General features: G+C 47.8%; 1 protein-coding gene across 8 annotated transcripts in view; it reads left to right on the top strand.

The window, feature by feature from the left end:
• Positions 1-23,572, top strand: part of MAST4 (microtubule associated serine/threonine kinase family member 4) — a 606,692-nt gene that overhangs the window by 430,046 nt on the left and 153,074 nt on the right. Inside the window, exon 1 of one of the 8 annotated variants that reach the window (XM_058679966.1) lies at positions 6,579-7,063. The exons of 5 other annotated variants lie outside the window; for them this stretch is intronic. In XM_058679966.1, the coding sequence (XP_058535949.1) occupies positions 6,972-7,063 (92 nt within the window). In that variant the 5' untranslated portion in view covers positions 6,579-6,971. Of the gene's footprint in view, positions 1-6,578; positions 7,064-18,707; positions 18,891-23,572 lie in introns of those variants that run through there. 2 more of the 8 variants (XM_058679968.1, XM_058679967.1) reach the window with 2 other exon arrangements.

Genomic DNA, 23,572 nt, shown 5'->3' with positions numbered 1-23,572 from the left:
TATCCACTCAAGATCCTTAGGTTATTTATCGTCTCCAAAATTTTTAAAGATTTATTTGCTTTTATTGCAAAGGTAGATATAAAGAGAGGAGGAGAGACAGAGAGGAAGATCTTCTATCTGATAGTTCACTCCCCAAGTGACCGCAACGGCCAGTGCTGCGCCAGTCTGAAGCCAGGAGCAGGGAACTTTCTTCCGCGTCTCCCAAGTAGTTGCAGGATCCCAAGGCTTTGGGCCGTCCTCGACTGCTTTCCCAGGCCACAAGCAGGGAGCTGGATGGGAAGTGGAGCTGCCGGGATTAGAACTAGTGCCCATATGGGATCCTGGCACGTTGAAGGCGAGGACTTTAGCTGTTAGGCCACCACGTTGGGCCCTATTATTTCAAATTTTGATCATTTCTTTTTGATGAACATTACAATATTTCTAGCTATTTTGGAATCTGTGAGTTTAGAATCATGTCTTTGTAATATTCCTGCTACCTGGCTGTGATCAATTTCTATGAGGAAATACTCAGAACAAACACTTTTTTTTCCTGACTTCATTTTCCTATAAATCAATGCTACTTTGAAAATTCTTGTTAGTTTAAGATTGACATAACTTAATAGCCACAAGGCTTGTCTGTGAAGCTCTTGGCTTAGCAATTTCTTGTTGAATTCACTGCCATCATACCTATAATTTGTAGACTAATTTGCCTCAGCCTTAAAAAGAAGTAAATTCCAACTGTAAGAGAATATGTCATTTCTAACTGTGTGTGACTGTTTACTTTGGAGCCAACTTTACTTCTCATTTTAATGGGAGAATTTTCCATTGCTTTAGAAGTCTGACCTGGAGAAAACTTCAAGTAAAGAAGATCTGATAAATTCATCTTATCTTATAGTAAGGGCTTGGTGTCAGCCTCTCAGGGGCTAAATATAACCACCCTGACCCACTTAAACCAAATTGACACTTCTTATAATTGCACTGTAACTCATGCTCGGGAGCTATGTGAAAAATGATGTACCTCAGACCCAGGCTTCTGGATCAAGAGGCATTCTGTCCTTGGCAGTTAACTCCCTCCTGAGAATATAATGCCTGAGGTTCTCTGTTGCCATCACACAGCATTTAGAGTGCCCTTTGTAGCTCGCGACAGACATACAAGGCCATGCCGTTAGTTATGTACTGGATCTTGATTTTGAAATCTGAGGCAGTAGAACTGCCCAAAAAGACAGAGATATTGGAAATGACTCCTAGGCCCCTGAAACTCAAACAGGAGACAGAAAACTTTTTGTGAAACCTACGCAGGACTTCCAGCATGGACTTGCAGCATATCCATCCTTCCTCTGTCTGCCACCCACTCCCTCCACGTCGAGTCTTCTCTCGGTTGCTTCATCCGTTCTTGCCCTGGGAGTGATACTGAGGATTTCAAGCTGACGTACGCTGCCGCCCCTCAATTTGATCTGTAACTACATGGATCTAGATTTGTTACCGTGAGAGAACCCTTCCACGTAGGAGTTGTCAAGGGCAAAGCTCAAGATAGGAACGTCTCATCCAAGGAAGACTGCCTTGGGTCTGCAGCAACCAGTGTGCTATTAACACAAACCTTCCTAGTAGCAGATGCAGGCATTGATTGCCTCGTGTTCTTCTAGGTGCCTTAACTGGATTGCCTGCTGTCAGAAACCAGTGCTGCCCATGGATTCTGATGTTTTTAAAGATGTATTTATTTTTGTTGGAAAGGCAGATTTTTATAAAGAGACAGAAAGATCTTCTATCTGCTGGTTCATTCCCTGAATGCCAGCCATGGCTGCGGCTGAGCAGGATGGAAGCCAGGAGCTTCTTCTGGATCTCCCGAGCAGGTTCAGGGTCTCGAGGCTTTGGGCAGTCCTTCTCCTGCCTTCCCAGACTATAAGTTGGGATCTGGATGGGAAGTGGAGCAGCGGAGGCAGGAATCGGTGCTCTTTTGGGATGCCAGTGCTTGCACGAGGAGGTTTAGCCAATTGAGCCATTGCACTGCCTCCTGTCCTCGGTTTCTTGATGGGTCTTCTTGGATCACTGTTTAAGGTTGCAAAGGCACATTCATCTCTGGATATTTCCTGGTCCTCTCCCTCCTATTGGATGAGCCCTCCCAGTCTGGGAGCTGCCACACCTTTTCTGGCAGGGAAAGATAGTGCTTAGGCAACCTGAGTCCTCCTGGAAATCAGATGGAGAGTTTGGGTGTGCATGCAAGGTGTGATTCTGAACCGTGGCCAGGCCTGTGGGCTGTGCGGCTTCCTGCATGCATAACTCCATCATGCAAATGAAGGAGCAAAGTGCTTTAACTCCCGTGTCTCCAGTGTCCCCTCCAGTAAAGGTATTAATCAGCAGGTACCTTTATTATTACTATTATTATTATTATTATTAGAAAGGCAGATTTATAGAGAGAAGAGATACAGACATATCCCCCATCCACGAGATCACTCCCCAAGTGGCTACAATGGCCAGAGGTGAGCCAATCTGAAGCCAGAAGCTTCCTCTGTGTCTCCGACAAAGGCTTTGGGCTGTCCTCTGCTGTTTTCCCAAGCCACGGGCAGGGAGCTGGATGGGAAGTGGAGTAGCTGGGACATGAACTGGCACCAATATTGGATCCCGGCACATGCAGGGCGAGAGTTCAGCCACTGAGCTGTGGCGCCTGACCCAGCAGCTACCTCTCTGAGCTCTTAGTCCCCTGAGGTCTAGAAACTACCTGTGAAAAACACATCGCTGTCTTCCCAGTCTGGCCCTTGCTCGCTTGGCCTTAGCCTTTTCGCCACCACTGGGGATTATGCAGTTCTCTGCTCAACACGCAGGAAACAGGCACCAATTCTTGTTTTTTCTTTTTTCCTTTGAGTCATTCTCTCTAGGAATCTGAATCTCCCGTGCCCTGTGATTCCGTTTACACATTTTTGTGATAGTTTCGGGGGAGGTAACCCTGCTTGGCTTTCATCACTGACATCTGCCTTGACAGGTTAATATGCATTTGTCTTTTTCTCTTCACAATGTGTATCACTGTGAGCACAGATTTGTTTAATAGCACTAGGAGAGTTTTCTTTCAACTCACTCCTCATTGGGGCAGCCTTCTTCACATTTCTATGGCAGTTTAAGCTTTATTTTTTTTGAAGAGTTGCTCATGTTGGATAGAGGTCTTGCTGTTCACATGTCTATCATCCAGTTCTCAGGACAGCATCTTGAAGATGACCAAAGCATACCAAAGTGACCTGTGAGATAATCACTTCTGGTACTTGGGAAATGGGGGTGAGAAGAGGTCAAAGCTCGTGGATTGCAGAATCCCTAGTATAGACCAAGATCGGATGGAATAGTGACAGGAACCCAATTTCCACTGTACTGCCCACTCATTGGACAGGAGCCTGTGGCCACAATAGTCTCATAGTTTCCCAGGCCGCGCACTCACAACCTGGAAAACATATTCTTCCCCTCGTGTCTGAGTTCAAGACATGGATCTTTAAACACTGTTCCCGTGTTGTGCCGAAGAATGGGCGTGGGTTAGAGGGAGGAAAGTAGACAGATTGAAGGCAGTACCAAGGATCAGGCCTCATTTGCATGAAAGACTTGACTTTCTCAAATAGTCATTTCTTCTAAGCTAATATTTCAGTAGGATGACAAGCTTATTTTTCTGTTTCATTTACCTTTCTCATAAAAACAATGACCAGTGATATTCTGATTAGATGAATAGAGCCGTGTGACTCATAAAGCTTGCTCCTTGTTACGTAGGCTTAACTGTTGTGCCATAAGTCGAAAATCCTGCTGAATGTCTGTTTCTTGAGCCATACCAGCTATCATCTTAAGGATTTCAAAGCTTTCAGTTCCCTCTTAGTTCCATAGTCAGAATTTTCCAATCATTTCAACTCACCTGTGCTTCAGTTTCTGCCCATGTAATTATTTCATCTGTAGGAAAATGTCAGTGGTTATGACAACTTTAATTCTCATGTTTACTGGCTCCTTCACTTTCTGAATCACATGGTTCCCAAATCAAGTCAAACAGGTTAGAAGACAAGGTATACTTTGGTGTCACACCTACTCTTATCTTAAAGGAGTAGGGGAATGTATCAGGTGATTTCCCTCTATTAACCAATTCACTTCTGGTTCTTATTTTTTGGCTTAGCAATTTTTAGTTTTTCACTTTGGATACTGTCCAAAATTTTCCCAAAACATTCAAATACAAAACAAAACAAAGGGCCCGGTGGCGTGGCCTAGCGGCTAAAGTCCTCGCCTTGAAAGCCCCGGGATCCCATATGGGCGCCGGTTCTAAACCCGGCAGCTCCACTTCCCATCCAGCTCCCTGCTTGTGGCCTGGGAAAGCAGTTGAGGACGGCCCAATGCATTGGGACCCTGCACCCGCGTGGGAGACCTGGAAGAGGTTCCCGGCATCGGATCAGCGCGCACTGGCCCGTTGCGGCTCACTTGGGGAGTGAATCATCGGACGGAAGATCTTCCTCTCTGTCTCTCCTCCTCTGTGTATATCTGGCTATAATAAAATGAATAAATCTTAAAAAAAAAGTCAAAACAAAGCAAAACAAAACAAAAAAACCTGAAAGCATCAGCAGCAACAACAAAAACCCACAACTGTGAAAGGGCTGAGGTATGTCATCTCAGTTCCGTTTGTGTCTCAGATTCTTAGAGTTTGGTCCAGTTGGGGATTCCATATTGCCACTGGGGGCCTAAGGTCTCAGTAAGTATTAGAACCACAACTTGGACACCATGATTTTGCTCCTAAATTCATACCACCTTCTCCGTGAAGACTTATTTGGAGTAGTGGCTTCCAATGAGGAGTGATTTTGCTCCCGAGGAACATCTGTGTGAGTAGATGTCTGATTGTCAGTATTGGCATCGCTTGAATGGAGGCTGGGGAAGTTGGTTCACATTGAGTGACTTTGCATAGGGCAAAACTACGGGCCCAGGGTAGGCATTGTGGTGTGGAGGTTGTATCACCAAGTCTCACATCCTGTAGCAGAACTCCAGCTCAAGCCCCTGCTGCTCCACGTCCCATCCTTAGCTCCTGGCTAATGCTCCTGGCCCGACTACTTGAGTACCTGCCACTCTCAAGGGAGACTCAGATGGAATTCTGGGTACCTGGCTTTGGCCTGGCTCACCCTCCACCTGTTGTGGGCCTGCGCTGAGTGATGTAGAAAATGGAAGATCTCTTTCTGTCTTTCCTTCTCTGTGTCCCTCAGCCTTCCAAAGAAAGAAAACCAGTATCTATAACAATGGAAAACCAAGACAACTGCTGGCCAAGTCCTTTGGTACTGGGCCAAGTGTCACTCAGGATTCCGGACCCTCAGTTTCTCCACTATAAAATCAAGACCGGGCTCGGCAGCGTGGCCTGGTGGCTAAGGTCCTCGCCTTGATCCCATATGGCCGCTGGTTCTAATCCCGGCAGCTCCACTTTCTCTCTGTCTCTCCTCCTCTCAGTATATCTGAATTTGTAATAAAAATAAAATAAACCTTTAAAAAAAAAATCAAGACCGTGTTGTCTTCTTTGTCCATCTTCAAGTATCTGTGGAGGCTTGTTAAGAATCGGAGGAGATAATGTAAGAAATACAAGCTTTCTGTCCTGGGTATTCCCTGTGGGCTCTAAACTGACTCCCTAGCTAGCTTCCCCTTAAAGGGCCCTTCTACCTCATCAACTGGCACCCCGACACTTTTCTTTTCCTCTTATTTTTGTGCGTTTGTGTTTACTGAATGGACTAAACTATATTTACATGGGACTTGTATACACTGAACCAAGCATCATTTGTAGTTGTTCGGCGCTGTATCCATCCCCTGCCTTTCTCCCAAATGAATTTCAGCAGCATTGATTGGGCCCCAGCAGCCTTTATTCCTTCCTTTCCAGCTCTAGCACATTGGGGGGCGGGGGGGGGGGAGAAGAATCCTGTTAAATGCATGCCAGGTGGTCTTCTGGTTCACCTGGACCTGCAGTTCCTCTCTGCACTCACCAGTTTGGCTTGCTGGAGCTTTCAGCCAACGTGGCTTGCCGCTGGCACGCGTCTCCTACACAACAAACAGCGTCACCGAGGAGTCATCACGACTTTCCCGGGAGTGTTTTGCTTGGGAGCCGGCCTGCGCTGAATCACACGGCAGCCTCAGGTGTGCGCTGCACGCACCCCAGCGCCTTCCCAGCGCCGCTGCTTTTATTTATTTATTTTGTGGGACGGATCCATTTCATCCATTTCGGCAGAGCATGGGGGGTCCGGGACGCACGGGGTGTCCCTTTCCCAGGAGGCCCTGCTCCCACGCGCCGCACAGGGATGGTTTGGGCCTGGCCGCCCCCTGCCCTCCCCCTCCCGGTCCCTGCAAGGGCACTGCGAAGGTGTCAGGTTCAAGTCCTCCCATAGGCTGGTTTTCTCAAAGTGCTTTTAAGTTTCCTGGTCCCCCTTCCTCTCTGTCCCTCCCTCCCCCTTTCTCCCAGGAGGGGAGGGCAGGAGAAGCTTTTTGTATTTGAATTCTTTTCCTTGTATGTAGATACCCAAAGGAAACTCAGCACTGGGCATGTTCGGATGTGAGTGGTTTTGCCGATAAGTGACAAGCCTCCCGGAACCGAAGACTTAAAATAGTCACTGCCCCTACTCCCCCCTCGCAGGAGCTGCAAATGGTATCTGCCAAACAGATGACAAAGTACCTTGGACTGAATCACACACAGACAGCGTTTTGAGCAGAACGCAGGCTCAACTGTTGTAATTACTGCTTATTGCCGGCCCAGCCTTGCTAGGAGAGCACGAACCAGGGAGGAAATAAGTTTCCTAGTGTCTCAGAGGTGGCTGCGTATTAATTAAAGGCCGCGCCTGGTAATTCTCAGACATGTTCCGAGGTGTTCTTCGGATCTCAGCTCACACCACGTTTTCTCTCAAGAGGGTGAGCAGATAATTGGGATTTGCTTTTTTTCTTTTTCTTTCCTCCCCTGCGTATCTCTCAGTATTTTTGGTCACATGGCCTTGAACCCGCAGTGAACTGGAAGGAGAAAAGATATGGATATGTCTGACCCCAATTTTTGGACTGTGCTCTCGAACTTCACTCTGCCTCATTTGAGGAGTGGGAACAGGCTTCGAAGAACACAAAGGTAAACTCGCGCGGATGCCAGTCTGGAGAAGAGGGGGCACATTCTGGTCCTGGGGTCTTCTCTGTCCTTGCTCCAGGCTGCGGGAGGCCCTGCAGAGCTGGGCTTTGGCTGATGGGACACTTTTTGAAAAGTTTGTTACTTGTTCGGGGGACACCCAAGACAGGTATCCTGCTGCTCTCATGGTTTCCTGGGTCTTTCTGCTGGATGTGCTTCTGAGCTGTGGATCATCAGATGTTTCCTTCGGAGTGAGGGGTTGAGAGGAGAGCAGAGATGTGTTTCTAGGTACCCCCTCTGCTCCGGTCAGGTGTCTCCCCTTCATTCACCAGACCCTGGACCTCGCTCCTGCTTGTCTTGCCTTGCTAATGCTCCTCCGTGTTCAGTGTTCTGTGCAGCCACAGCCCAAGTTAGGCTGCTTCATGGTGTCAGGTGCGGGCAACTTTGCTATTGTTTTTTAAATTTACTGGTTTGCTGGCCTTTGTTATGGAGACCAGTGTGTCTCCTTGGCAGAAGGAGAAATGTTTAAAGTCAAGGGGCAACTCGCAGCACAGGTGAAAAGGCGGCTCAGAGTTAATTAGCCAGAGTTGACAGAGTTGGATGTTCGAGAAAGTCTTGGTCCCCTTTCCACAGTCGTGAGCCGCATGGAATTGTAGGTTAGCTGTGATTTTAGAGGTATATACCCTCTTGAGTTGTGCAAACACAGATTCCTTATTTCTATTCAAAACTTGCCCTGCACATCCACATGAGCCTGCAGAAGCAAGATACGATGAAAAACAGGAATAGAGTTATCAGCTTGGGAGGCTGGGAATCTCCAGTGTTCAGAGGACCCAAGAAAATCGTTCTTTCTCTTTGGTTAGAATTTTCAAGTTTTGTGCCGTGAATGCAGTGCTTTGGAAGGCTAAGCAGGTTTTAGAATGAAGCTTTTAAAACATGTTTCAGTTGATTCTAACTTGAGAAGTTAAGGGACATAGTCCTAGAACTGCTATCTGCTGGTTCACTCCCCAGCAGTATCTGAGCTTGCTATGCTAAATGAAAATCTGCCCAAGTAGATTCTGTTTTTGAAAATGTTCATAGTGTCTTAGATTTTTCAGAGCATCCTTGAGCACTCGCAAATGCATGTTTATATGTGTGTTAATGTATATATAATATATATGATATAGAATATATGATATATAGTATAGTATGTAATGTATAATGTATAATATATATTAACACACAAGCATTTGCTCACCAGTTTGTGAATCTATGCACATGTGTAGCATCTGGCAGGTTACAAAGTCATGTTACACTGAATGCAAGTGAACAGTGTTGATGCCACCAAGCCACGCTGGATCCTAAGGACTGTGCGTTTTCATAGTGTGGCCATACTTTTCTCAGTCTGTCATATAACCGTGTGTTCAGTGACTCTTTTGGTGTCAATCGTTTTTATTCAAGCTGTGTCATCCCCACGCTGAACCTCCAAATCAACTCATGAAACTGAAGAATCATGCATACTATTTGTGAACTGGGGCAGCCGCTCATGGTGGTGAAACTCGTAGCTTCTCAACTTTCAGCACAATGGAATCCCTTTGGTATTCTTGAGCAGTGTAGTCCTGGCTGTGGTACAGCCTTGAGTCTTACCCAGAGCCAATTCTTGGAGATATTAGTCAGCTCTGGCGTGGTGTCTAAACGTGTACCTGGGATTCTTTCTCCCCTTCCCTTTCTGTTGGACCAGTTGTCAATAGAGTCAGCTGCACAGTTCTGAATGGCCCACCTTTGGCTTTAGGGCAGTGTCTGTGCGGCCCTGCACTCCGATTCAGATAGTCATGCTGGCAGAGTCTGGACTTTTCCTGGATTCATCCCAGCAAAACGGGAGAGTGGGGCAGGACCATTTCCACTGCCTAAGTTGTGAGCCCTACCCCTTCAGCTCAACAACAACAAAAGCAGAACAGAGGAGTGGATGTTCTTTTCTCTGAGAGGAAAGGTTGTCATGGCCAGGTGCGGAAAAGTTTGGGAATAAGCATTTTGAAGTTCACTCCAACCTCTCTGGTGTTTCCCAACGGGCCAGCCCTGCTTTGCGTTTGCAGTATAGGTTTGGAGAGAAGAAGGCCAGATGTTCTCCTCCCCAGGATTGTGGATGTGACTGTTGTGTCCTATTATTATCCCGTGGTTAGTTTCGGCTCTGTTGTTCCATATGGTCCTGAAACCTGTGCTCACCTCGTGACACTTCGGAGATGTCTTTTCGGTGCTCCGAATCCTGTCCCCTCCTCCCAGGCTAGGCTTATGCTGTATCTGCCTGATCAACGTACATCACTTGCAAATCACCTGTTCTTTCCAAGCTGTCCTTGTTGTTGTGCCAGCCTCAAAGAGGGTGCCCAGAGTCCAGGTGAAGACATCGTGGAACACGTCTCCTGCCCAAGACCAGTTTCTTTCCTGTGCACCTGCTGTCTTGTCTGACAAGTTGTTCATTTTAGATATTTTACCTCACCTGCTTGTTAAGCTTTTCTTTAGTATCAGATTTTTGTTTCAAAGAGTAAAATTCAGCTTTGAGTTTGTGAATGAACCTCTTAGTTCTCATATGGGTAGCAGACTCCACTGAAAGAAAAGTTCAGGGACTGGCCTCATGGCATAGTGTGTTAGGTCACTGTTGGCAACCTAAAGTGGAGTGCCTGCTCTCTGTCCTACAAATGTCCTACTAGCAAATATCCTAGCAAATGTCCTACTAATGTGTCTGGGAGGGCAGAGGAAGATGGCTCAAGTACTCAGAGACCATGTGGGAAACTAAGATGACGTTCTTGGCTCCTAGCTTTAGCCTGGCTTGGAGTTTGTTGCCTGGCCGTTTGAAAGCTGAGTGGGCATTTAGCACAACATTGAAGATGATGCTTTAGGATACTGTAGTTCATGTTGGAGTATCTAACCTGAGCCTTGGTTCCTCTCCCTATTGCAGCTTTCTGCCAATAAATACCCTGCAGAACAGAGGAGGTGACTCAAATATTTAGGTCTCTGCCAGCCACTTGGGACACCTGAGTTCCTGGTTCCTATCTTCAGTCTGACCCAGCTGTGGATGCTATGGGCCTTTGGCGAGTGAACCACTTGATGGGAGATCTGGCTCTCTGACTCTCACACACACACACACACACACACACACACACACACACACACAGTGTCTGTCTCACCTTGTACCCCTCTCTCTAATAATTGTTTTCTGAATATTAAGAGAGCTTGGATGGTTTCAACTCTTGAAACAGTTTTGGTCAGAACCATCAGTTGCTTCATCACTGCTGGTTCTGCGTGGCACAGTTACTTTTCCTCTCATAGGAGCCTTTCAGAGATGTCTTCCATTCTGAGCTTTGCCAGGGCCTGTGATCCTGGATTTCTTGGGAAAAGATAGGCTTGTTCTTGGGGCTGGGAATGTTAGAACCACAGAGAACTGATAACCCAAAAGCCCGGGGATGGTCAAGATGCCATGTCTCTAGAGGTACAGCATGCCCCTCCTTCTGTTTTGTATGGATTGTTGCAGACTTTGGGGTGTCTGAGGGCCTGTGGCTGTTCTTTCTGAAAGCTCACCTGTTGCTTTGGGAGTCATTCTTCTCTGCCTTGAGCCTTCTCTCCCCTTTCCTCCCCTTCTCGTGTTTTCTCCTAGAAGGCCAAGTGTGGCCATTCCTTTGCTGCTGTAAGAAACAGAAATATACGCTTTCCTGGGCAGACTCAACCCAAATTCATGTGTTAAGAAAATGTGTTCATGTTATGGGTTTATGCGCATGCCATCCATTAAGTAGCACCTTATACCATAGGATGCAAATTATTTGACTGACTTCTAGGGCATTCCTTGTGTTTCTAACATCTTTTGTTTCTCAACTAGATTACCAATCTTATGCAGGAGGGCGGACTTGATCTCTTTCACTTCTGTTCCCTCACTGTGACACTGAATAAAGGGCCACCATTGGTTTCTCAATATTGCTGCTAAGGATGAAGTGGGCCTTCATTTTGTGAAAGGGCAGCTTTGACAATGTTGCTTTCCAATCCCAATGTTCAGACAAAATGTCCACCCTACTGCAGTGATGATCTGCAAGCCTCCCTGACAACACCCAAGCACCCTTACCCATGGCAGCGAATCATTTGTGACATGGTTAATCATTTTGGGTATCTTTCTAATTGTATTTTTGTCTGAAAACCAAATTTCTAAAAACCCAAGGGATAGAAGAAGATTTATTTTGGTTTGCCTTGGGCTTTTTAGTTTGCTTTTGAAGAGTTGTGTGTGTGTTGATTCTGCATTACTCAGCAGGTGCTATGAACAGCAGATACCTACAGGGATCTTACGCATACTATTCTAGTTGTCAGACTGTGTTGAATTTTGTACATTCAGCATCTTCCCTTCAGAATGGTATGTAGTGTTTGGTGGGGCTTTTTTTGAGTTTGTGTATGAATGCTTGTGATTTGGATAGAATAGACTTCTCCTTTGCCCCGGCATTCTTGGTGTTAGTGGACTTGCACTCTTCCTCACACAAAGTCCAATAAAACTCATATTTATTGCACACCTACTCTGTACCTGGGCAAGCTGACCCAGATGAACCATGCAAATAAGTAATGGCAAAGCAGGGTGGGAAAGAGGTGTTGGCTGGGTACATGCAGAGTCCCAGGAGTCATCAGTAGGTGAGAGTGCCATTGGTCACAGAGCCCGGGGGGAGGTCACGTACAAGTGCAACCCCTCGGAGGTTTTGAAGACAGATTGCCTGTCAAACAGGATGGGGCCTTCTCCGGCCACAGAAGAAATGGTATGAACAAAGGCACAGTGACCTGGGCAGCGCAAAGTTCAAGGAACTATACATAGCTCAGTATTATTGGAGCATAAAGAACCAGAGCATAGCTTAGCATTGCTGAAGCAGAAAGTTGGAAGAGGCAGCCCAGCACAGTGGTTGAAAGAGTTGGTCCGAAGCCAGCCACCTGGGTTCAAATCTTCACTCTGTGACACCGGACAAGTTAATGTTTTCAGGCGTCAGTGGTTGCACTCGGTAAATGAACTAAGTAAATTACTACTACGCTTGCTGTCAAGATGGAAAAGCATTCCTATTGTAAAATGCCTAATGCGATGACTTACACAGAAAACTGGCCATGAGGCCTAGCCATTGCAGTCACAACTTGAGGACAAGTCACAGGCCATGAGGGAAGGTTGGCTTTTACACTTCTGGGGGAGGGGTACGTCTGTGGCATGGGGGTAGTTTAGGGCTGGAAGGGCAAATAAGACCTAGAAACTAAAAAACTATTGGAGTAGCCTCTCTGATCATTTTTTAAGTTTTGAATAAAGATTGTAGTAAGATTTTTGCCTTTAAACATACTCAGAATTTCAAGTAGATGGAAAATGATGAGATTTTGACTCTGAGGGTGAAGAAAGATTCCAGGGTGATCCTAGGATTTTGAATTTGGGATACATGGAGATGAGGAAACCATATGTACGCGCAGCAGTGTGGGAGGGGAAAGACACAGACCCTCTATCCCGGTGTTCCTCCAAATTTTTAATTAAGGCCCTATTTGTTGGACATGGTTAGCCAAGTGCCCTGGGGTGTTCATTCCTTCAATCATCCACTGTATTCATACTGGGGTTCAGTTGCTCCACCTGCCAAATGGGATAAATACAAGATTAATGTCATAGATTATTGACACAAAGTATCTGTCCAATGCTTACTATGATGACTGTGGTAAAAGAGAAACCCTAGTAGCTGTTGCCATTAGAGCTGTCCTGAGGACAAGGGGATGTGTCCTGGGCTCCAAGGCTGGGGAGGACAGCTCAGGCACGTGGTTTCTGAGGGCATCCAGTGGGATAGAAGACCGAGTGGTTGAACCTCACCAGTAAACATGTGTCTACATTAGTTCATTGACCGATTGTGACCTGTGCTTGCAAGGGCTGTTTGGTGATGAGTATGAGATTACTTCAGGAAAACATGGTCAGGGAAGGGGACCTACTGGGGAGATCTAAAGGGTGAGTGAGAGTCATTTGTGGAAGGTTTGGGGCCAGCCCCTGGGAACATCCAAGCCTCAGAGACTAGGAAAAGAAAGCCATGAATAGTGAGACTGTGCAGTTGGGCAGATTGGCCTGGAAGTCACTGGCCTGGAAGTCACTGGCTGAGACCATCTGAGAAGTAGGTTAAGTTAGTACACAACGCAACTGCAATGGGCCCTGGCTCATGCGTGAGAGCTCCTGCAGGAAAGGAGGCTCATGGGATGTGTGTATCCAGCGTCAGGGAGTCTTCTGGAAGGCAGAGTCATCTTGGAGCTGCAGGCAAGCCCTGCCACCACACAGAAAGTTGGGGTGGATGCCTGTGTTGGGTCTGGCCACAGTGTAGTCACTGATGATGTCAGCATTCAGGCAGCCACCAACTTGGGGTGAGCCTGTCAGTGTCCCTGGCAGGAAACGGTGGTGCAGGTAGAAACTGCAGAGCTAGGGCCACAGCTGTTCCCTCCCTCCCGGTGGGAAGGCCAGCACACCTCCCCACAGCCTGGCCTCCACCCAGCAGCCCGCTTCCCTGAATCACATCCCCTTACTCACTGTTGCTCACTTGGCTGCTCGCTTCATTGCCCAAATTGGCAATGCCAGCTTCCTTTTCGCCTCGCCGCTGGAAGCTCCTGTTCTTCCCACAAACCTAGAAGGAGCTGCCCTCTAAGGTGTTAATGGCTGGAGTCTAGCTTCTCCCACAGGATCCCAGGGGAATGTTTCTGCCTTCTAACCACTATCTCCTTCTGAGCCTGGGGCTTCAGCCTGTCCCCTGTTGCATTCCCCAGGTGCCTGAAACCTGACTCCACTTGTTGCTACCCCACCCCGCACCACTCCTGCCGAACCTGCACGCTCAGCCTCTCCCTGAGACCTCCCACCCCTGGCTTTGCTCAGACCTGTTTCCTAACTGTCTCTTAACTGCTTCACTTCATCCTTTCTTCCTGCTCTCTTTTCTGTCCTGTGAATCACTGCTAGGCTTGCCCCTCCACCCTGCAACACAGTAAATGCTTTCCCAAACCTTCCGGTGCCCAGGCTGCCCGCCCTCCCCAGCAGCCACTCCCAGCCCCTCTGAAGCTTCCGTTGAGAGCCTGGCTGTCTGGGCAGCCTGGCCCTGCCAAAATCTACCAGATGCAAGGGATGGGAACAGAAATCTGCACATTTCCAAAATGGTGCTTGTAGCCTCTGCTGCGAGGCTGACAGGAGGAGACTGCAGATTGTTGTGCCCCTGGAACATGGAGTGTGTGTGTGTGTGTTTCTTCTTTTTTTTTTTTTGGTCTGGGAAGGTGTGTGGATGTGGGTTGAGGTGAGGAGAGATGTGTGATAATGCAAAAAGGAGATTTCAGAAAAAGCTCATTAAAAATAAATGACTTGAATATGGAGCATGTGCTCTCTGGGGAGGCATGGGCTGTGTGGTGCTACCACTGGACCCCACGGGAAGAGAGAGAGAACTCTCAAGGCATGGTAGCAGAGAGGAATCTGTCCTGAAGTTCACATTTGGGGGTGGAACGTTTTGTTCTATTTTGGTTTCACTTGCCTCTCTTATACCCTGTGTACAGAAGTCTAAGTCAGGTCTTTAAAATGAGAATCATTAGCTTCAAGAGATCTAGGTATTCTGGGCTCACATCTGAGAGGTGCTGGGATCAGGAAATCTTGAGTTTCGGCCTAGGGATGGCCCAATCAGGAGAAAGCTGGGGAATAGTGTTCAGTAGGAACGACTGGGGAGGTTTCTCCTCCTGTGGGTTGAAATGGAAGTAGTTGGGCTCTGAGGAAGACCCCACCCCACCCTTTACACACCCTGTCTCCACGATGAGCATTCGCAAGGCTATTTTCATCTGAGCTGTCTTCAGGATGTGTAGCCTCGTCATTTGGGAGTGACATCACGGTAACTGAGTCATCCCTTTGAAAGTTGAGTAGTAGAGCCAAGACATTAAAATGGTCCTGGGGCTACCTACCTGAATGACAGAGGGTGATAGAAAACTGTCTATTAAAAGCAGAGTTCATCTGTTGGCAGTAGAAACTTGGCTAGTAGCCAACTTGATTTTTGAATCTCTCAAAATAAAAGTTGTAGAAAATTTTAGCTACTTGTCGTAGTTCTAGTCCCTTGTATCTGCTTTTCTTCTGTCTGCTTGGAAATTCAGAAAGTTCCATCCTGAATTCGATTGTACATGTGGAAATTGTTGACCTCACAACCTTACTAAAAGATTAACAGGACCTGTGGGAGATTTAGTTACACTAATGACTATTGGATATGCTTATTAGAGAAGGTAATTATACCAATATCAAACCGAGAGGACTTGCTTTGTTTTCAAGGGAAAAAAAAGACTCTAGTGGAGAATTTAGGCTTTGATCAGTACTTGAAGGTAAAATAGATTGGTAAGAAGAACAAGCAGTCATTAATGTTTATCTCTCATCTTGGGCACTCTGTTGTTAGTTGCTTGCTGCACCTTAGAACCCTGGGAATTTCTACATTTCTCTGACTTTGTTGTTTGCCGTCTATCAGGGATTCTGATTTCCTTAGAGTTTAGCTTCTTTTCTTTCTTGGTCAAATTACAGGTACGTGTGATAGGACACTCTCCATTGGTACCCTGAAGTTTCTGAATAAGCTTTTAGCACTGCCTAGGTGGGAACCTGCTTCTCCTGTCCTTGGAAAGTTTCCAGCTTCCAAAAACGTTCATGTTGCAGGTATCTTTTGGAAATCAGTGGTGATGCATCTGGGTGCAGGGTGAGCCCTGGTTGAGCACAAGAAAAAGGGCGAAACTGGCTGAGGTCTCCTGGGATCTTAGATAAGAAAGCAAGCTGGTGCCTGCAGCAGACCCAGTTGAGTACTCCTTGAAGCTGTGTTGTTGGCCGTGCTTTGAAAAATGACTGTGCATGTTGGTGTCTCAGAATTTACTGCACTTAAAAGTCACTGTTGGAATATTAGCCAGCCACAGCTGTGTTTCTCTGCACTAAATCTGAAAGCAGTGAGGATTCCCGTTGCTTGCCTAAGTGTCACCTGCGTCCTTTTCACGTCTTTTAAAAGGCAGAAAGAAAGATATACTTAAATGGAAACTGATCACTGCTAAATGTTTTACTTCACGGATGTGTGGAGGGGCTAAGGAGGATGTTTGTCATGGGAAAAGCTGCCAGCCAAATAAAGCCCTCTAGGAAATATGGTAACCAAAACCTTTGTTACTATAAAACAATAGCTATTAAGAGGCTATTATGTAATGTTATTTCTCCAAGTCTGATATGGATGGATTGTTGATCATGGAACATGAGATAAAATTCCTGTAAAAATATAACTTTGACTTGGCTAATCTTGAGGCCTTTGATGGAAAAAAAAAAAAAGACTTTTCCTGAATACATTACCTAGACCAGATTATTATTATTATAGATACTCAAGTTGTGTGGGACAAATTTTTATTTTCTATGTGAAAATTGGTTTTATCCCATTGGTATCCCACATGCTGGTACCCATAGATCCCCAAACAAATAAATTGATAACCCCAAAACTGGTTCATTGTAAATTAGGCCATGCCGGCCCAACTACTCTGAAGGGCAAGCAGGTGGGTGGCGCAGTGACTGATGGGATGCTACATCATCTTGAGAAATCAAATGGATGATTATGAATCTGTATTTTCTGTAAGTGGTAGGTGAAACCAAAGTGAAATTGAAAGGTTTCTTACCTTTGATCTCAAGTGGCCGTGATGGACAGTGGTGACAGATGAAATGTGGGATAGTCCATGGACACACAGCAGCAGTTCTCATTATGGGTTCTGCTAAGTAGGGTTCTGCACTGATGATCTTCATTTCCACTGTGTTTCAGGATTTGATGCTTAGGGTTAGATGTTTTTAAAATGAAGTTAATACATAAAGAAATTTGCCATGTACTTTATTATGTGGCGTGTAACATTTCTGGGTAGCATTCTTTCTCAGTCAATTCTTTTGTCAGTTTCGGATGTATTACTCCTTGTAGTGAGCTGAGAAATCAGCAGTGGTGTTTTTGCCTTAGGAATCCAGGCCCAAGATAGGGACCTGTTCTCTTTACTCTGCCTCTTGGATCTTAGTGATTCAGATATTCTTGGGCCAGGGGAGTCATTGTTAGAGTTCCTTCTGGGACTTTAACAGACTTCATTCTTCTTTTACACTGTAATTGATTGCTTGTCATCTGATGACTTTTTAAAGAAAGCTCTTTATCCAAGGGCAAGTCTGACTGTCTTCCCTTTAAAGTTACCTTTAAAATCAGTTGACCCTTGGGGCTGGCATTGTAGCATAGCACGTAAAGCTGCTGCCTGTGTTTCAGGCATCCAGCATGTCTGGTTCATGTTCTGGCTGCTCCACTTCCCATCCAGCTTCCTGTTGAAGTACCTGGGGAAAGCAGCAGAGGATGGTCCAAGTGTGTGAACCCCTGCAACTCACTTGGGAGACCTTGAAGAAGTTCTTGGCTCCTGACTTCAGCCTGGCTGTTGTAGCCACCTGGGAACTAACTGTTGGAAGATCTCTCTCTCTGTGTCTCTATCTCTTTCTGTAACTCTGACTTTTCAAGTGAACAAACACGTCTTTCAAACAAACAACAACAACAACAGAAAAACATGCACTCTACATTCTGAATGAATGCTTGTGCTGTTAAAACAAGTTACGCTCTGATTGGAGACTATGTCGATGGCGTCAGCCAATGGACATTGGAAAGAATTCCTCATCCATAGATGGCAAGATTGATAGCATTTTGGGCCCGGCGGCATGGCCTAGCGGCTAAAGTCCTCGCCTTGAAGCCCCGGGATCCCATATGGGCGCCGGTTCTAGTCTCGGCAGCTCCACTTCCCATCCAGCTCCCTGCTTGTGGCCTGGGAAAGCAGTTGAGGACAGCCCAATGCACTGGGACACTGCACCCGTGTGGGAGACCCGGAAGAGGTTCCAGGTTCCCGGCTTCGGATCGGCGCGTACCGGCCCGTTGCGGCTCACATGGGGAGTGAATCATCGGACGGAAGATCTTCCTCTCTGTCTCTCCTCCTCTGTGTATATCTGGCTGTAATAAAATGAATAAATCTTTAAAAAAAAAGATTGATAGCATTTTAAAACTATCACATCCCTCTGGGCAGAACCTTAAGATCATGCGTCATTGTGTCTCTGGGTTGATATAGGGTGGCCTTTCCCCATCCCTATCGTCAGGTACTGGGTTGGTTGGGAGGCTGGGTATGTCCTATCCCCCTATCTCTTTCTTCCCCCAAGAAATGGAAAGAAGAAATAGAAAGGTTGGAAGCAATGATCACACCCACAACCCCAAATCCTTCCCATCCTGATCAACTATGTAAACACCATCTAAACTTAAAGATAGAAATTAAAAAAAAAAGTTGCCCTTTTATACATAGGTGCTTTGGGGAGCTAAAGGTACCTAAATCAAACTGCTTACTAGTAATGTGAGCACCTTTCTGAGGCCATTTTAGGCTATACAAACAATCTGTGGACTCAGTCACAGGATGGAAATCCAGAAGGGCTGCAGAATTCTGACTCCTGGCACTGACATTAGGGAGCGTTGTTCTTAGGCCAGAGTAAATATATGTGCCCTACATGCTTTCTTTCAGCTAGCAGAAATCACTTCTGAACACTTATTTTGGCATTAAGGAAGCTCGTCATGACCCATTGTTCCAGAAAGATTATAGTCTCCGTTTTCGGCCAGTTCCCATGTTAGTGGCATGCCCAGCCTGGAGCTGAAGAAACAAGGTTCAAGTTTTCAAACCTTCCATTCTCATAGGTGTGTCCAGCAGGCAGTGGCTCGTAGCTGTCCCTTCTGCCACTTCACAGGTTTGCTTTCCAATCTATTTAATATGTTTGGAGGGGATTCATGGCCCAACACTTATGGACTTTGTTGGGAAGTCCCAGGTGTGTATATCTTAGCTTCTGTTAAGACCTGTTCGATTGAAGTGGTTCTGGCTTTGTTTGTGCTTTGCTCTGCTTGGTTTTGTCTTCTTGCTATAAAAGTGAGTTACTTAATATGTCTTGGGGTTCCGGCTGTTGTTGGGAGGGGGCCCTCCAGTCTTGAATGTTGGAATAATTCTTTCAGATGCTTTTCTTGGTCTGCCTTCAAGGCACTAAAGGAGAGTCAAATATGGTTATACACTGAGACCAAAGCCAGTGAAAGCAAGAGCTGCGAAGAGTAACATCTGAGGCACGGGAAGTTAATTACATTTAAAGATATCGGAGAGGGTTATTTATGAGCTCATGCATCTCGTGTGACCCTTTCCTGCCGTGGGAGCCAGTGGAGGAGCCTGAATCATCTTCAGCGATCTGATAACCTAATTACTGAGTGTGACTAGGTTTGACTTGTGTGGACGGAGTCCAGGCATTTATACATCCCCTCGCTTTTTCATTTACGTGCCACATACTGTCTGAGTGCCTTTTCTATGACCGAGGCTCTGATACTCACTTGAGAAATGGAAAAGGTATGGCATGATCTTTTTCTTCAAGCAGCTCAAGCTGGAGGTGTAAAAGAGTAATGAAGACAAATAATTATAGTATCAGGCAGTAACTGGTAGGAGCCCTACGAGCATAGGAGCGTCAGCCAAGGAGAGGGGTCAGAGAGCCAGTCTAGGCACAGATTAAACCATATCAGCTGGTTTGACCCACGTGAAAGCTCTGGTAAGGGAGTATTATTACATTTATTATACAGATGAAAATTTGAGTCTTTGAGAAATTACTGTCCCCAGTCCTAACCAGTAGTAAGCGGCGAATCCTGAATAATAATAATTAAAATACAATTTCATATGCTGTCTTGAAGGGAAATACAACTCCAGCAGTTTTCTGACTGTTGCTGCTACTATTTGTGAAGCAAGATTTTTGCGTCTTAATTTCAGTGAAAGGCACCCTCTTGGCAGTTTCAAGGACATTTGTGGATAATTTTTATCTTTGTTATAGAAATGCCACCTGCTGTCTGAGGGAAGAGAATTTGAAATGCAAGTAGGTTTTACTTTGTTTTAAAACTGTTACCTGCTGACTGTCTTTCCCGTTATTGGAAATTGTATGTGTATTCTCCTGTAATCTCTTCTTAACGTATGGTTTATAGCGGAGCATGAATAGGCTTGTGCTTTTCAGGTCAAGCTTTGCTTGTGGTGCAGCTCTGCAGTGCTGCTAGCTCAGAGCCCTTGTGACTCAGACCTCCTGCACCCTGCGTCTTTGAGATTTCCCTCTGGGTTGTATAAAATCCCATGCATTCACATTTGTGTGTGTGTGTGTTATGTACCCATCTCAACATATGCGTTACTCATGTAACAGTGTATGTAGTTCACAGGAGGGCCAGAGGGTTTCTTTTGCATGTCATAGGGTAGTACATTGGAACTGCTAGGATATGAGAAATGAATTACAGGCTTTTTCCGCTTTCAAAAATTATATACCAGTTACTCTTAAATATGTTTGTGTTCACTTTCAAACAACAAAGTGGACACACAGTAGCTACCACGTACACGTGGGGAGCTGCTCCCAGATTTGCCGGAACCTCGATGGCTACCCCTTTTCTGGGTGAGTCCCGGGGGTCTGTGTAGCGGGTCTGGGCCTCCCCTACTGCTCGCCATGTGGCTTGAGCTGGGGGGAGGAACCAGGAAGGGTGGGACTGGGGCCCAAGGACTTGAACTTCCGGCAGGCAGCTACCTTGCTGCCTGCCGGGGGGGCCTTGGGATGGCCTCGCCTCAAGCCTGGGAACACACAGTAGCTACCACGTACACGTGGGGAGCTGCTCCCAGATTTGCCGGAACCTCGATGGCTACCCCTTTTCTGGGTGAGTCCCGGGGGTCTGTGTAGCAGGTCTGGGCCTCCCCTACTGCTCGCCATGTGGCTTGAGCTGGGGGGAGGAGCCAGGAAGGGTGGGACTGGGGCCCAAGGACTTGAACTTCCGGCAGGCAGCTACCTTGCTGCCTGCCGGGGGGGCCTTGGGATGGCCTCGCCTCAAGCCTGGGAACACACAGTAGCTACCACGTACACGTGGGGAGCTGCTCCCAGATTTGCCGGAACCTCGATGGCTACCCCTTTTCTGGGTGAGTCCCGGGGGTCTGTGTAGCGGGTCTGGGCCTCCCCTACTGCTCGCCATGTGGCTTGAGCTGGGGGGAGGAGCCAGGAAGGGTGGGACTGGGGCCCAAGGACTTGAACTTCCGGCAGGCAGCTACCTTGCTGCCTGCCGGGGGGGCCTTGGGATGGCCTCGCCTCAAGCCTGGGAACACACAGTAGCTACCACGTACACGTGGGGAGCTGCTCCCAGATTTGCCGGAACCTCGATGGCTACCCCTTTTCTGGGTGAGTCCCGGGGGTCTGTGTAGCGGGTCTGGGCCTCCCCTACTGCTCGCCATGTGGCTTGAGCTGGGGGGAGGAGCCAGGAAGGGTGGGACTGGGGCCCAAGGACTTGAACTTCCGGCAGGCAGCTACCTTGCTGCCTGCCGGGGGGGCCTTGGGATGGCCTCGCCTCAAGCCTGGGAACACACAGTAGCTACCACGTACACGTGGGGAGCTGCTCCCAGATTTGCCGGAACCTCGATGGCTACCCCTTTTCTGGGTGAGTCCCGGGGGTCTGTGTAGCGGGTCTGGGCCTCCCCTACTGCTCGCCATGTGGCTTGAGCTGGGGGGAGGAGCCAGGAAGGGTGGGACTGGGGCCCAAGGACTTGAACTTCCGGCAGGCAGCTACCTTGCTGCCTGCCGGGGGGGCCTTGGGATGGCCTCGCCTCAAGCCTGGGAACACACGGTAGCTACCACGTACACGTGGGGAGCTGCTCCCAGATTTGCCGGAACCTCGATGGCTACCCCTTTTCTGGGTGAGTCCCGGGGGTCTGTGTAGCGGGTCTGGGCCTCCCCTACTGCTCGCCATGTGGCTTGAGCTGGGGGGAGGAGCCAGGAAGGGTGGGACTGGGGCCCAAGGACTTGAACTTCCGGCAGGCAGCTACCTTGCTGCCTGCCGGGGGGGCCTTGGGATGGCCTCGCCTCAAGCCTGGGAACACACAGTAGCTACCACGTACACGTGGGGAGCTGCTCCAAGGCGGCCAGCGCGCCATTTGGCGCCAGGCTCCGCCTGCTGGCCGCCCGGCCAAAGAGTTTTTGACCTTTGTGTCATTGACCTGCTGCCTGGGAGGCTCCCTCCTGAACCCATAGTGCTTGGGGCATGAAGCACTGTGCTTGCTAGTAACCTGATCTCTGAACACCTCAAAGTCTCTTTGGGGATCCCTTCAATCAAAATGGAGGAAACAGAATGCTGGCAATGGGGGAATCCCAAATGAACTTGAGGTTTGCAGCTAATGCTCCTCAGAACAACCACGGGCAGGTGTGTGATTTATGGCTAGGAACAGGCCCAATCTGGGAGGTAAGGGGACACCACAACTGGGATAAGGCTCCCACCAAGGAGTGTATGTGCTGGAATGGGGGCTGCGTTCTATCTAGGAAACAGTTGTAGTCACCCTAGGCACTAGTGTGGGCTGGGATTGGATGCACCAGGCCGGTTCAGATCCCAACACCATCTGGTGTTATGGAGAACCAGGGTAGATGTGGGACTGACTAGGCTGGGTCTCACTCCTCTTCTGAGCCATGTGTGAGCTGTATGTGGGTATGGACGAGCCATGGCTGGGCTGAAACATCCAACATCAAGAACCAGAATGGGGTGAAAGCCAGCCAGGAAAAACCACTGTTCCTGCTAGGACAGGAGGTGAACTGAGTAGGGTTGGCTCAAGAACCCCCTGGCAAGCGCAAAATCTGGCATTGGGAGGGGTTCTGATGGAGGAGCCTGGGCAACTCCTCTGGCAGGACACAGTCCCTGCAGGTAAGCGCAAGAAGCATGATAGGAAACAGTCCAGAATAGGCCATGGAAAGTTTCCCACTGGCATACATTTGGCATGGGTCAGGAGCAGACCAGGCTGAATCAGTTCATGTCAACCACTGGCAAATCCGATCACCAGAACAGAGTGTGGGATGAGCCGGGTTTGGTTGCGACACAACCAGTACACATTATGGAATGCCAGGGCGTGGCTGCCTGTACTGGATGTGAATGCAGCACCCATCTAGCACACGTGAGATCCAGGAAGGAAGGGGCAGAGCTGGCGGGGGGATTAAGGGGCTGGTCCCCTCGCCGGACAGCTACTCCCACTGGAGAGCGTGGGCTGGGATAGAGACAGACCCGACCAAGCAAGGCTATAACACCTGTGCGCTGCATGTGGACTAGATCAGGGTCGCAGCATCAGCTGGCAGAAGCTGACACTGGGGACTAATTCTGTCGAGTCAAATCTCAGGACCACCTAAAGAGAGCATAAACCGGGACAGAGAGACCTGGGAGGGAAAAGTGGGTTCCCCCTTCTTGGGTCACTATTCCCGTGGGAGGGCATGAAAACTAGGACGGGGGCTGGGATGGCTAGATAGAGAGGCACTCAACAACATCTGTGAGGGCTGGATGGTTGAGTTGGTTAGATAGAACTAAGCTCTAATACCCATTGACAAGTACCAGAGCCAAATGGGATGGGGGACAGACTGGTCTTCTGCTACACATACTGGCAAACCAGGGTAGGGGGCGGGCTTGGTGGGGGTTATTGTGGGTCGCCCCG

Source organism: Ochotona princeps, chromosome 23 (assembly GCF_030435755.1).
Source record: "Ochotona princeps isolate mOchPri1 chromosome 23, mOchPri1.hap1, whole genome shotgun sequence".
Taxonomy (NCBI): Eukaryota; Metazoa; Chordata; class Mammalia; order Lagomorpha; family Ochotonidae; genus Ochotona; species Ochotona princeps.
This window is presented reverse-complemented; position numbering and strand designations above follow the sequence as displayed.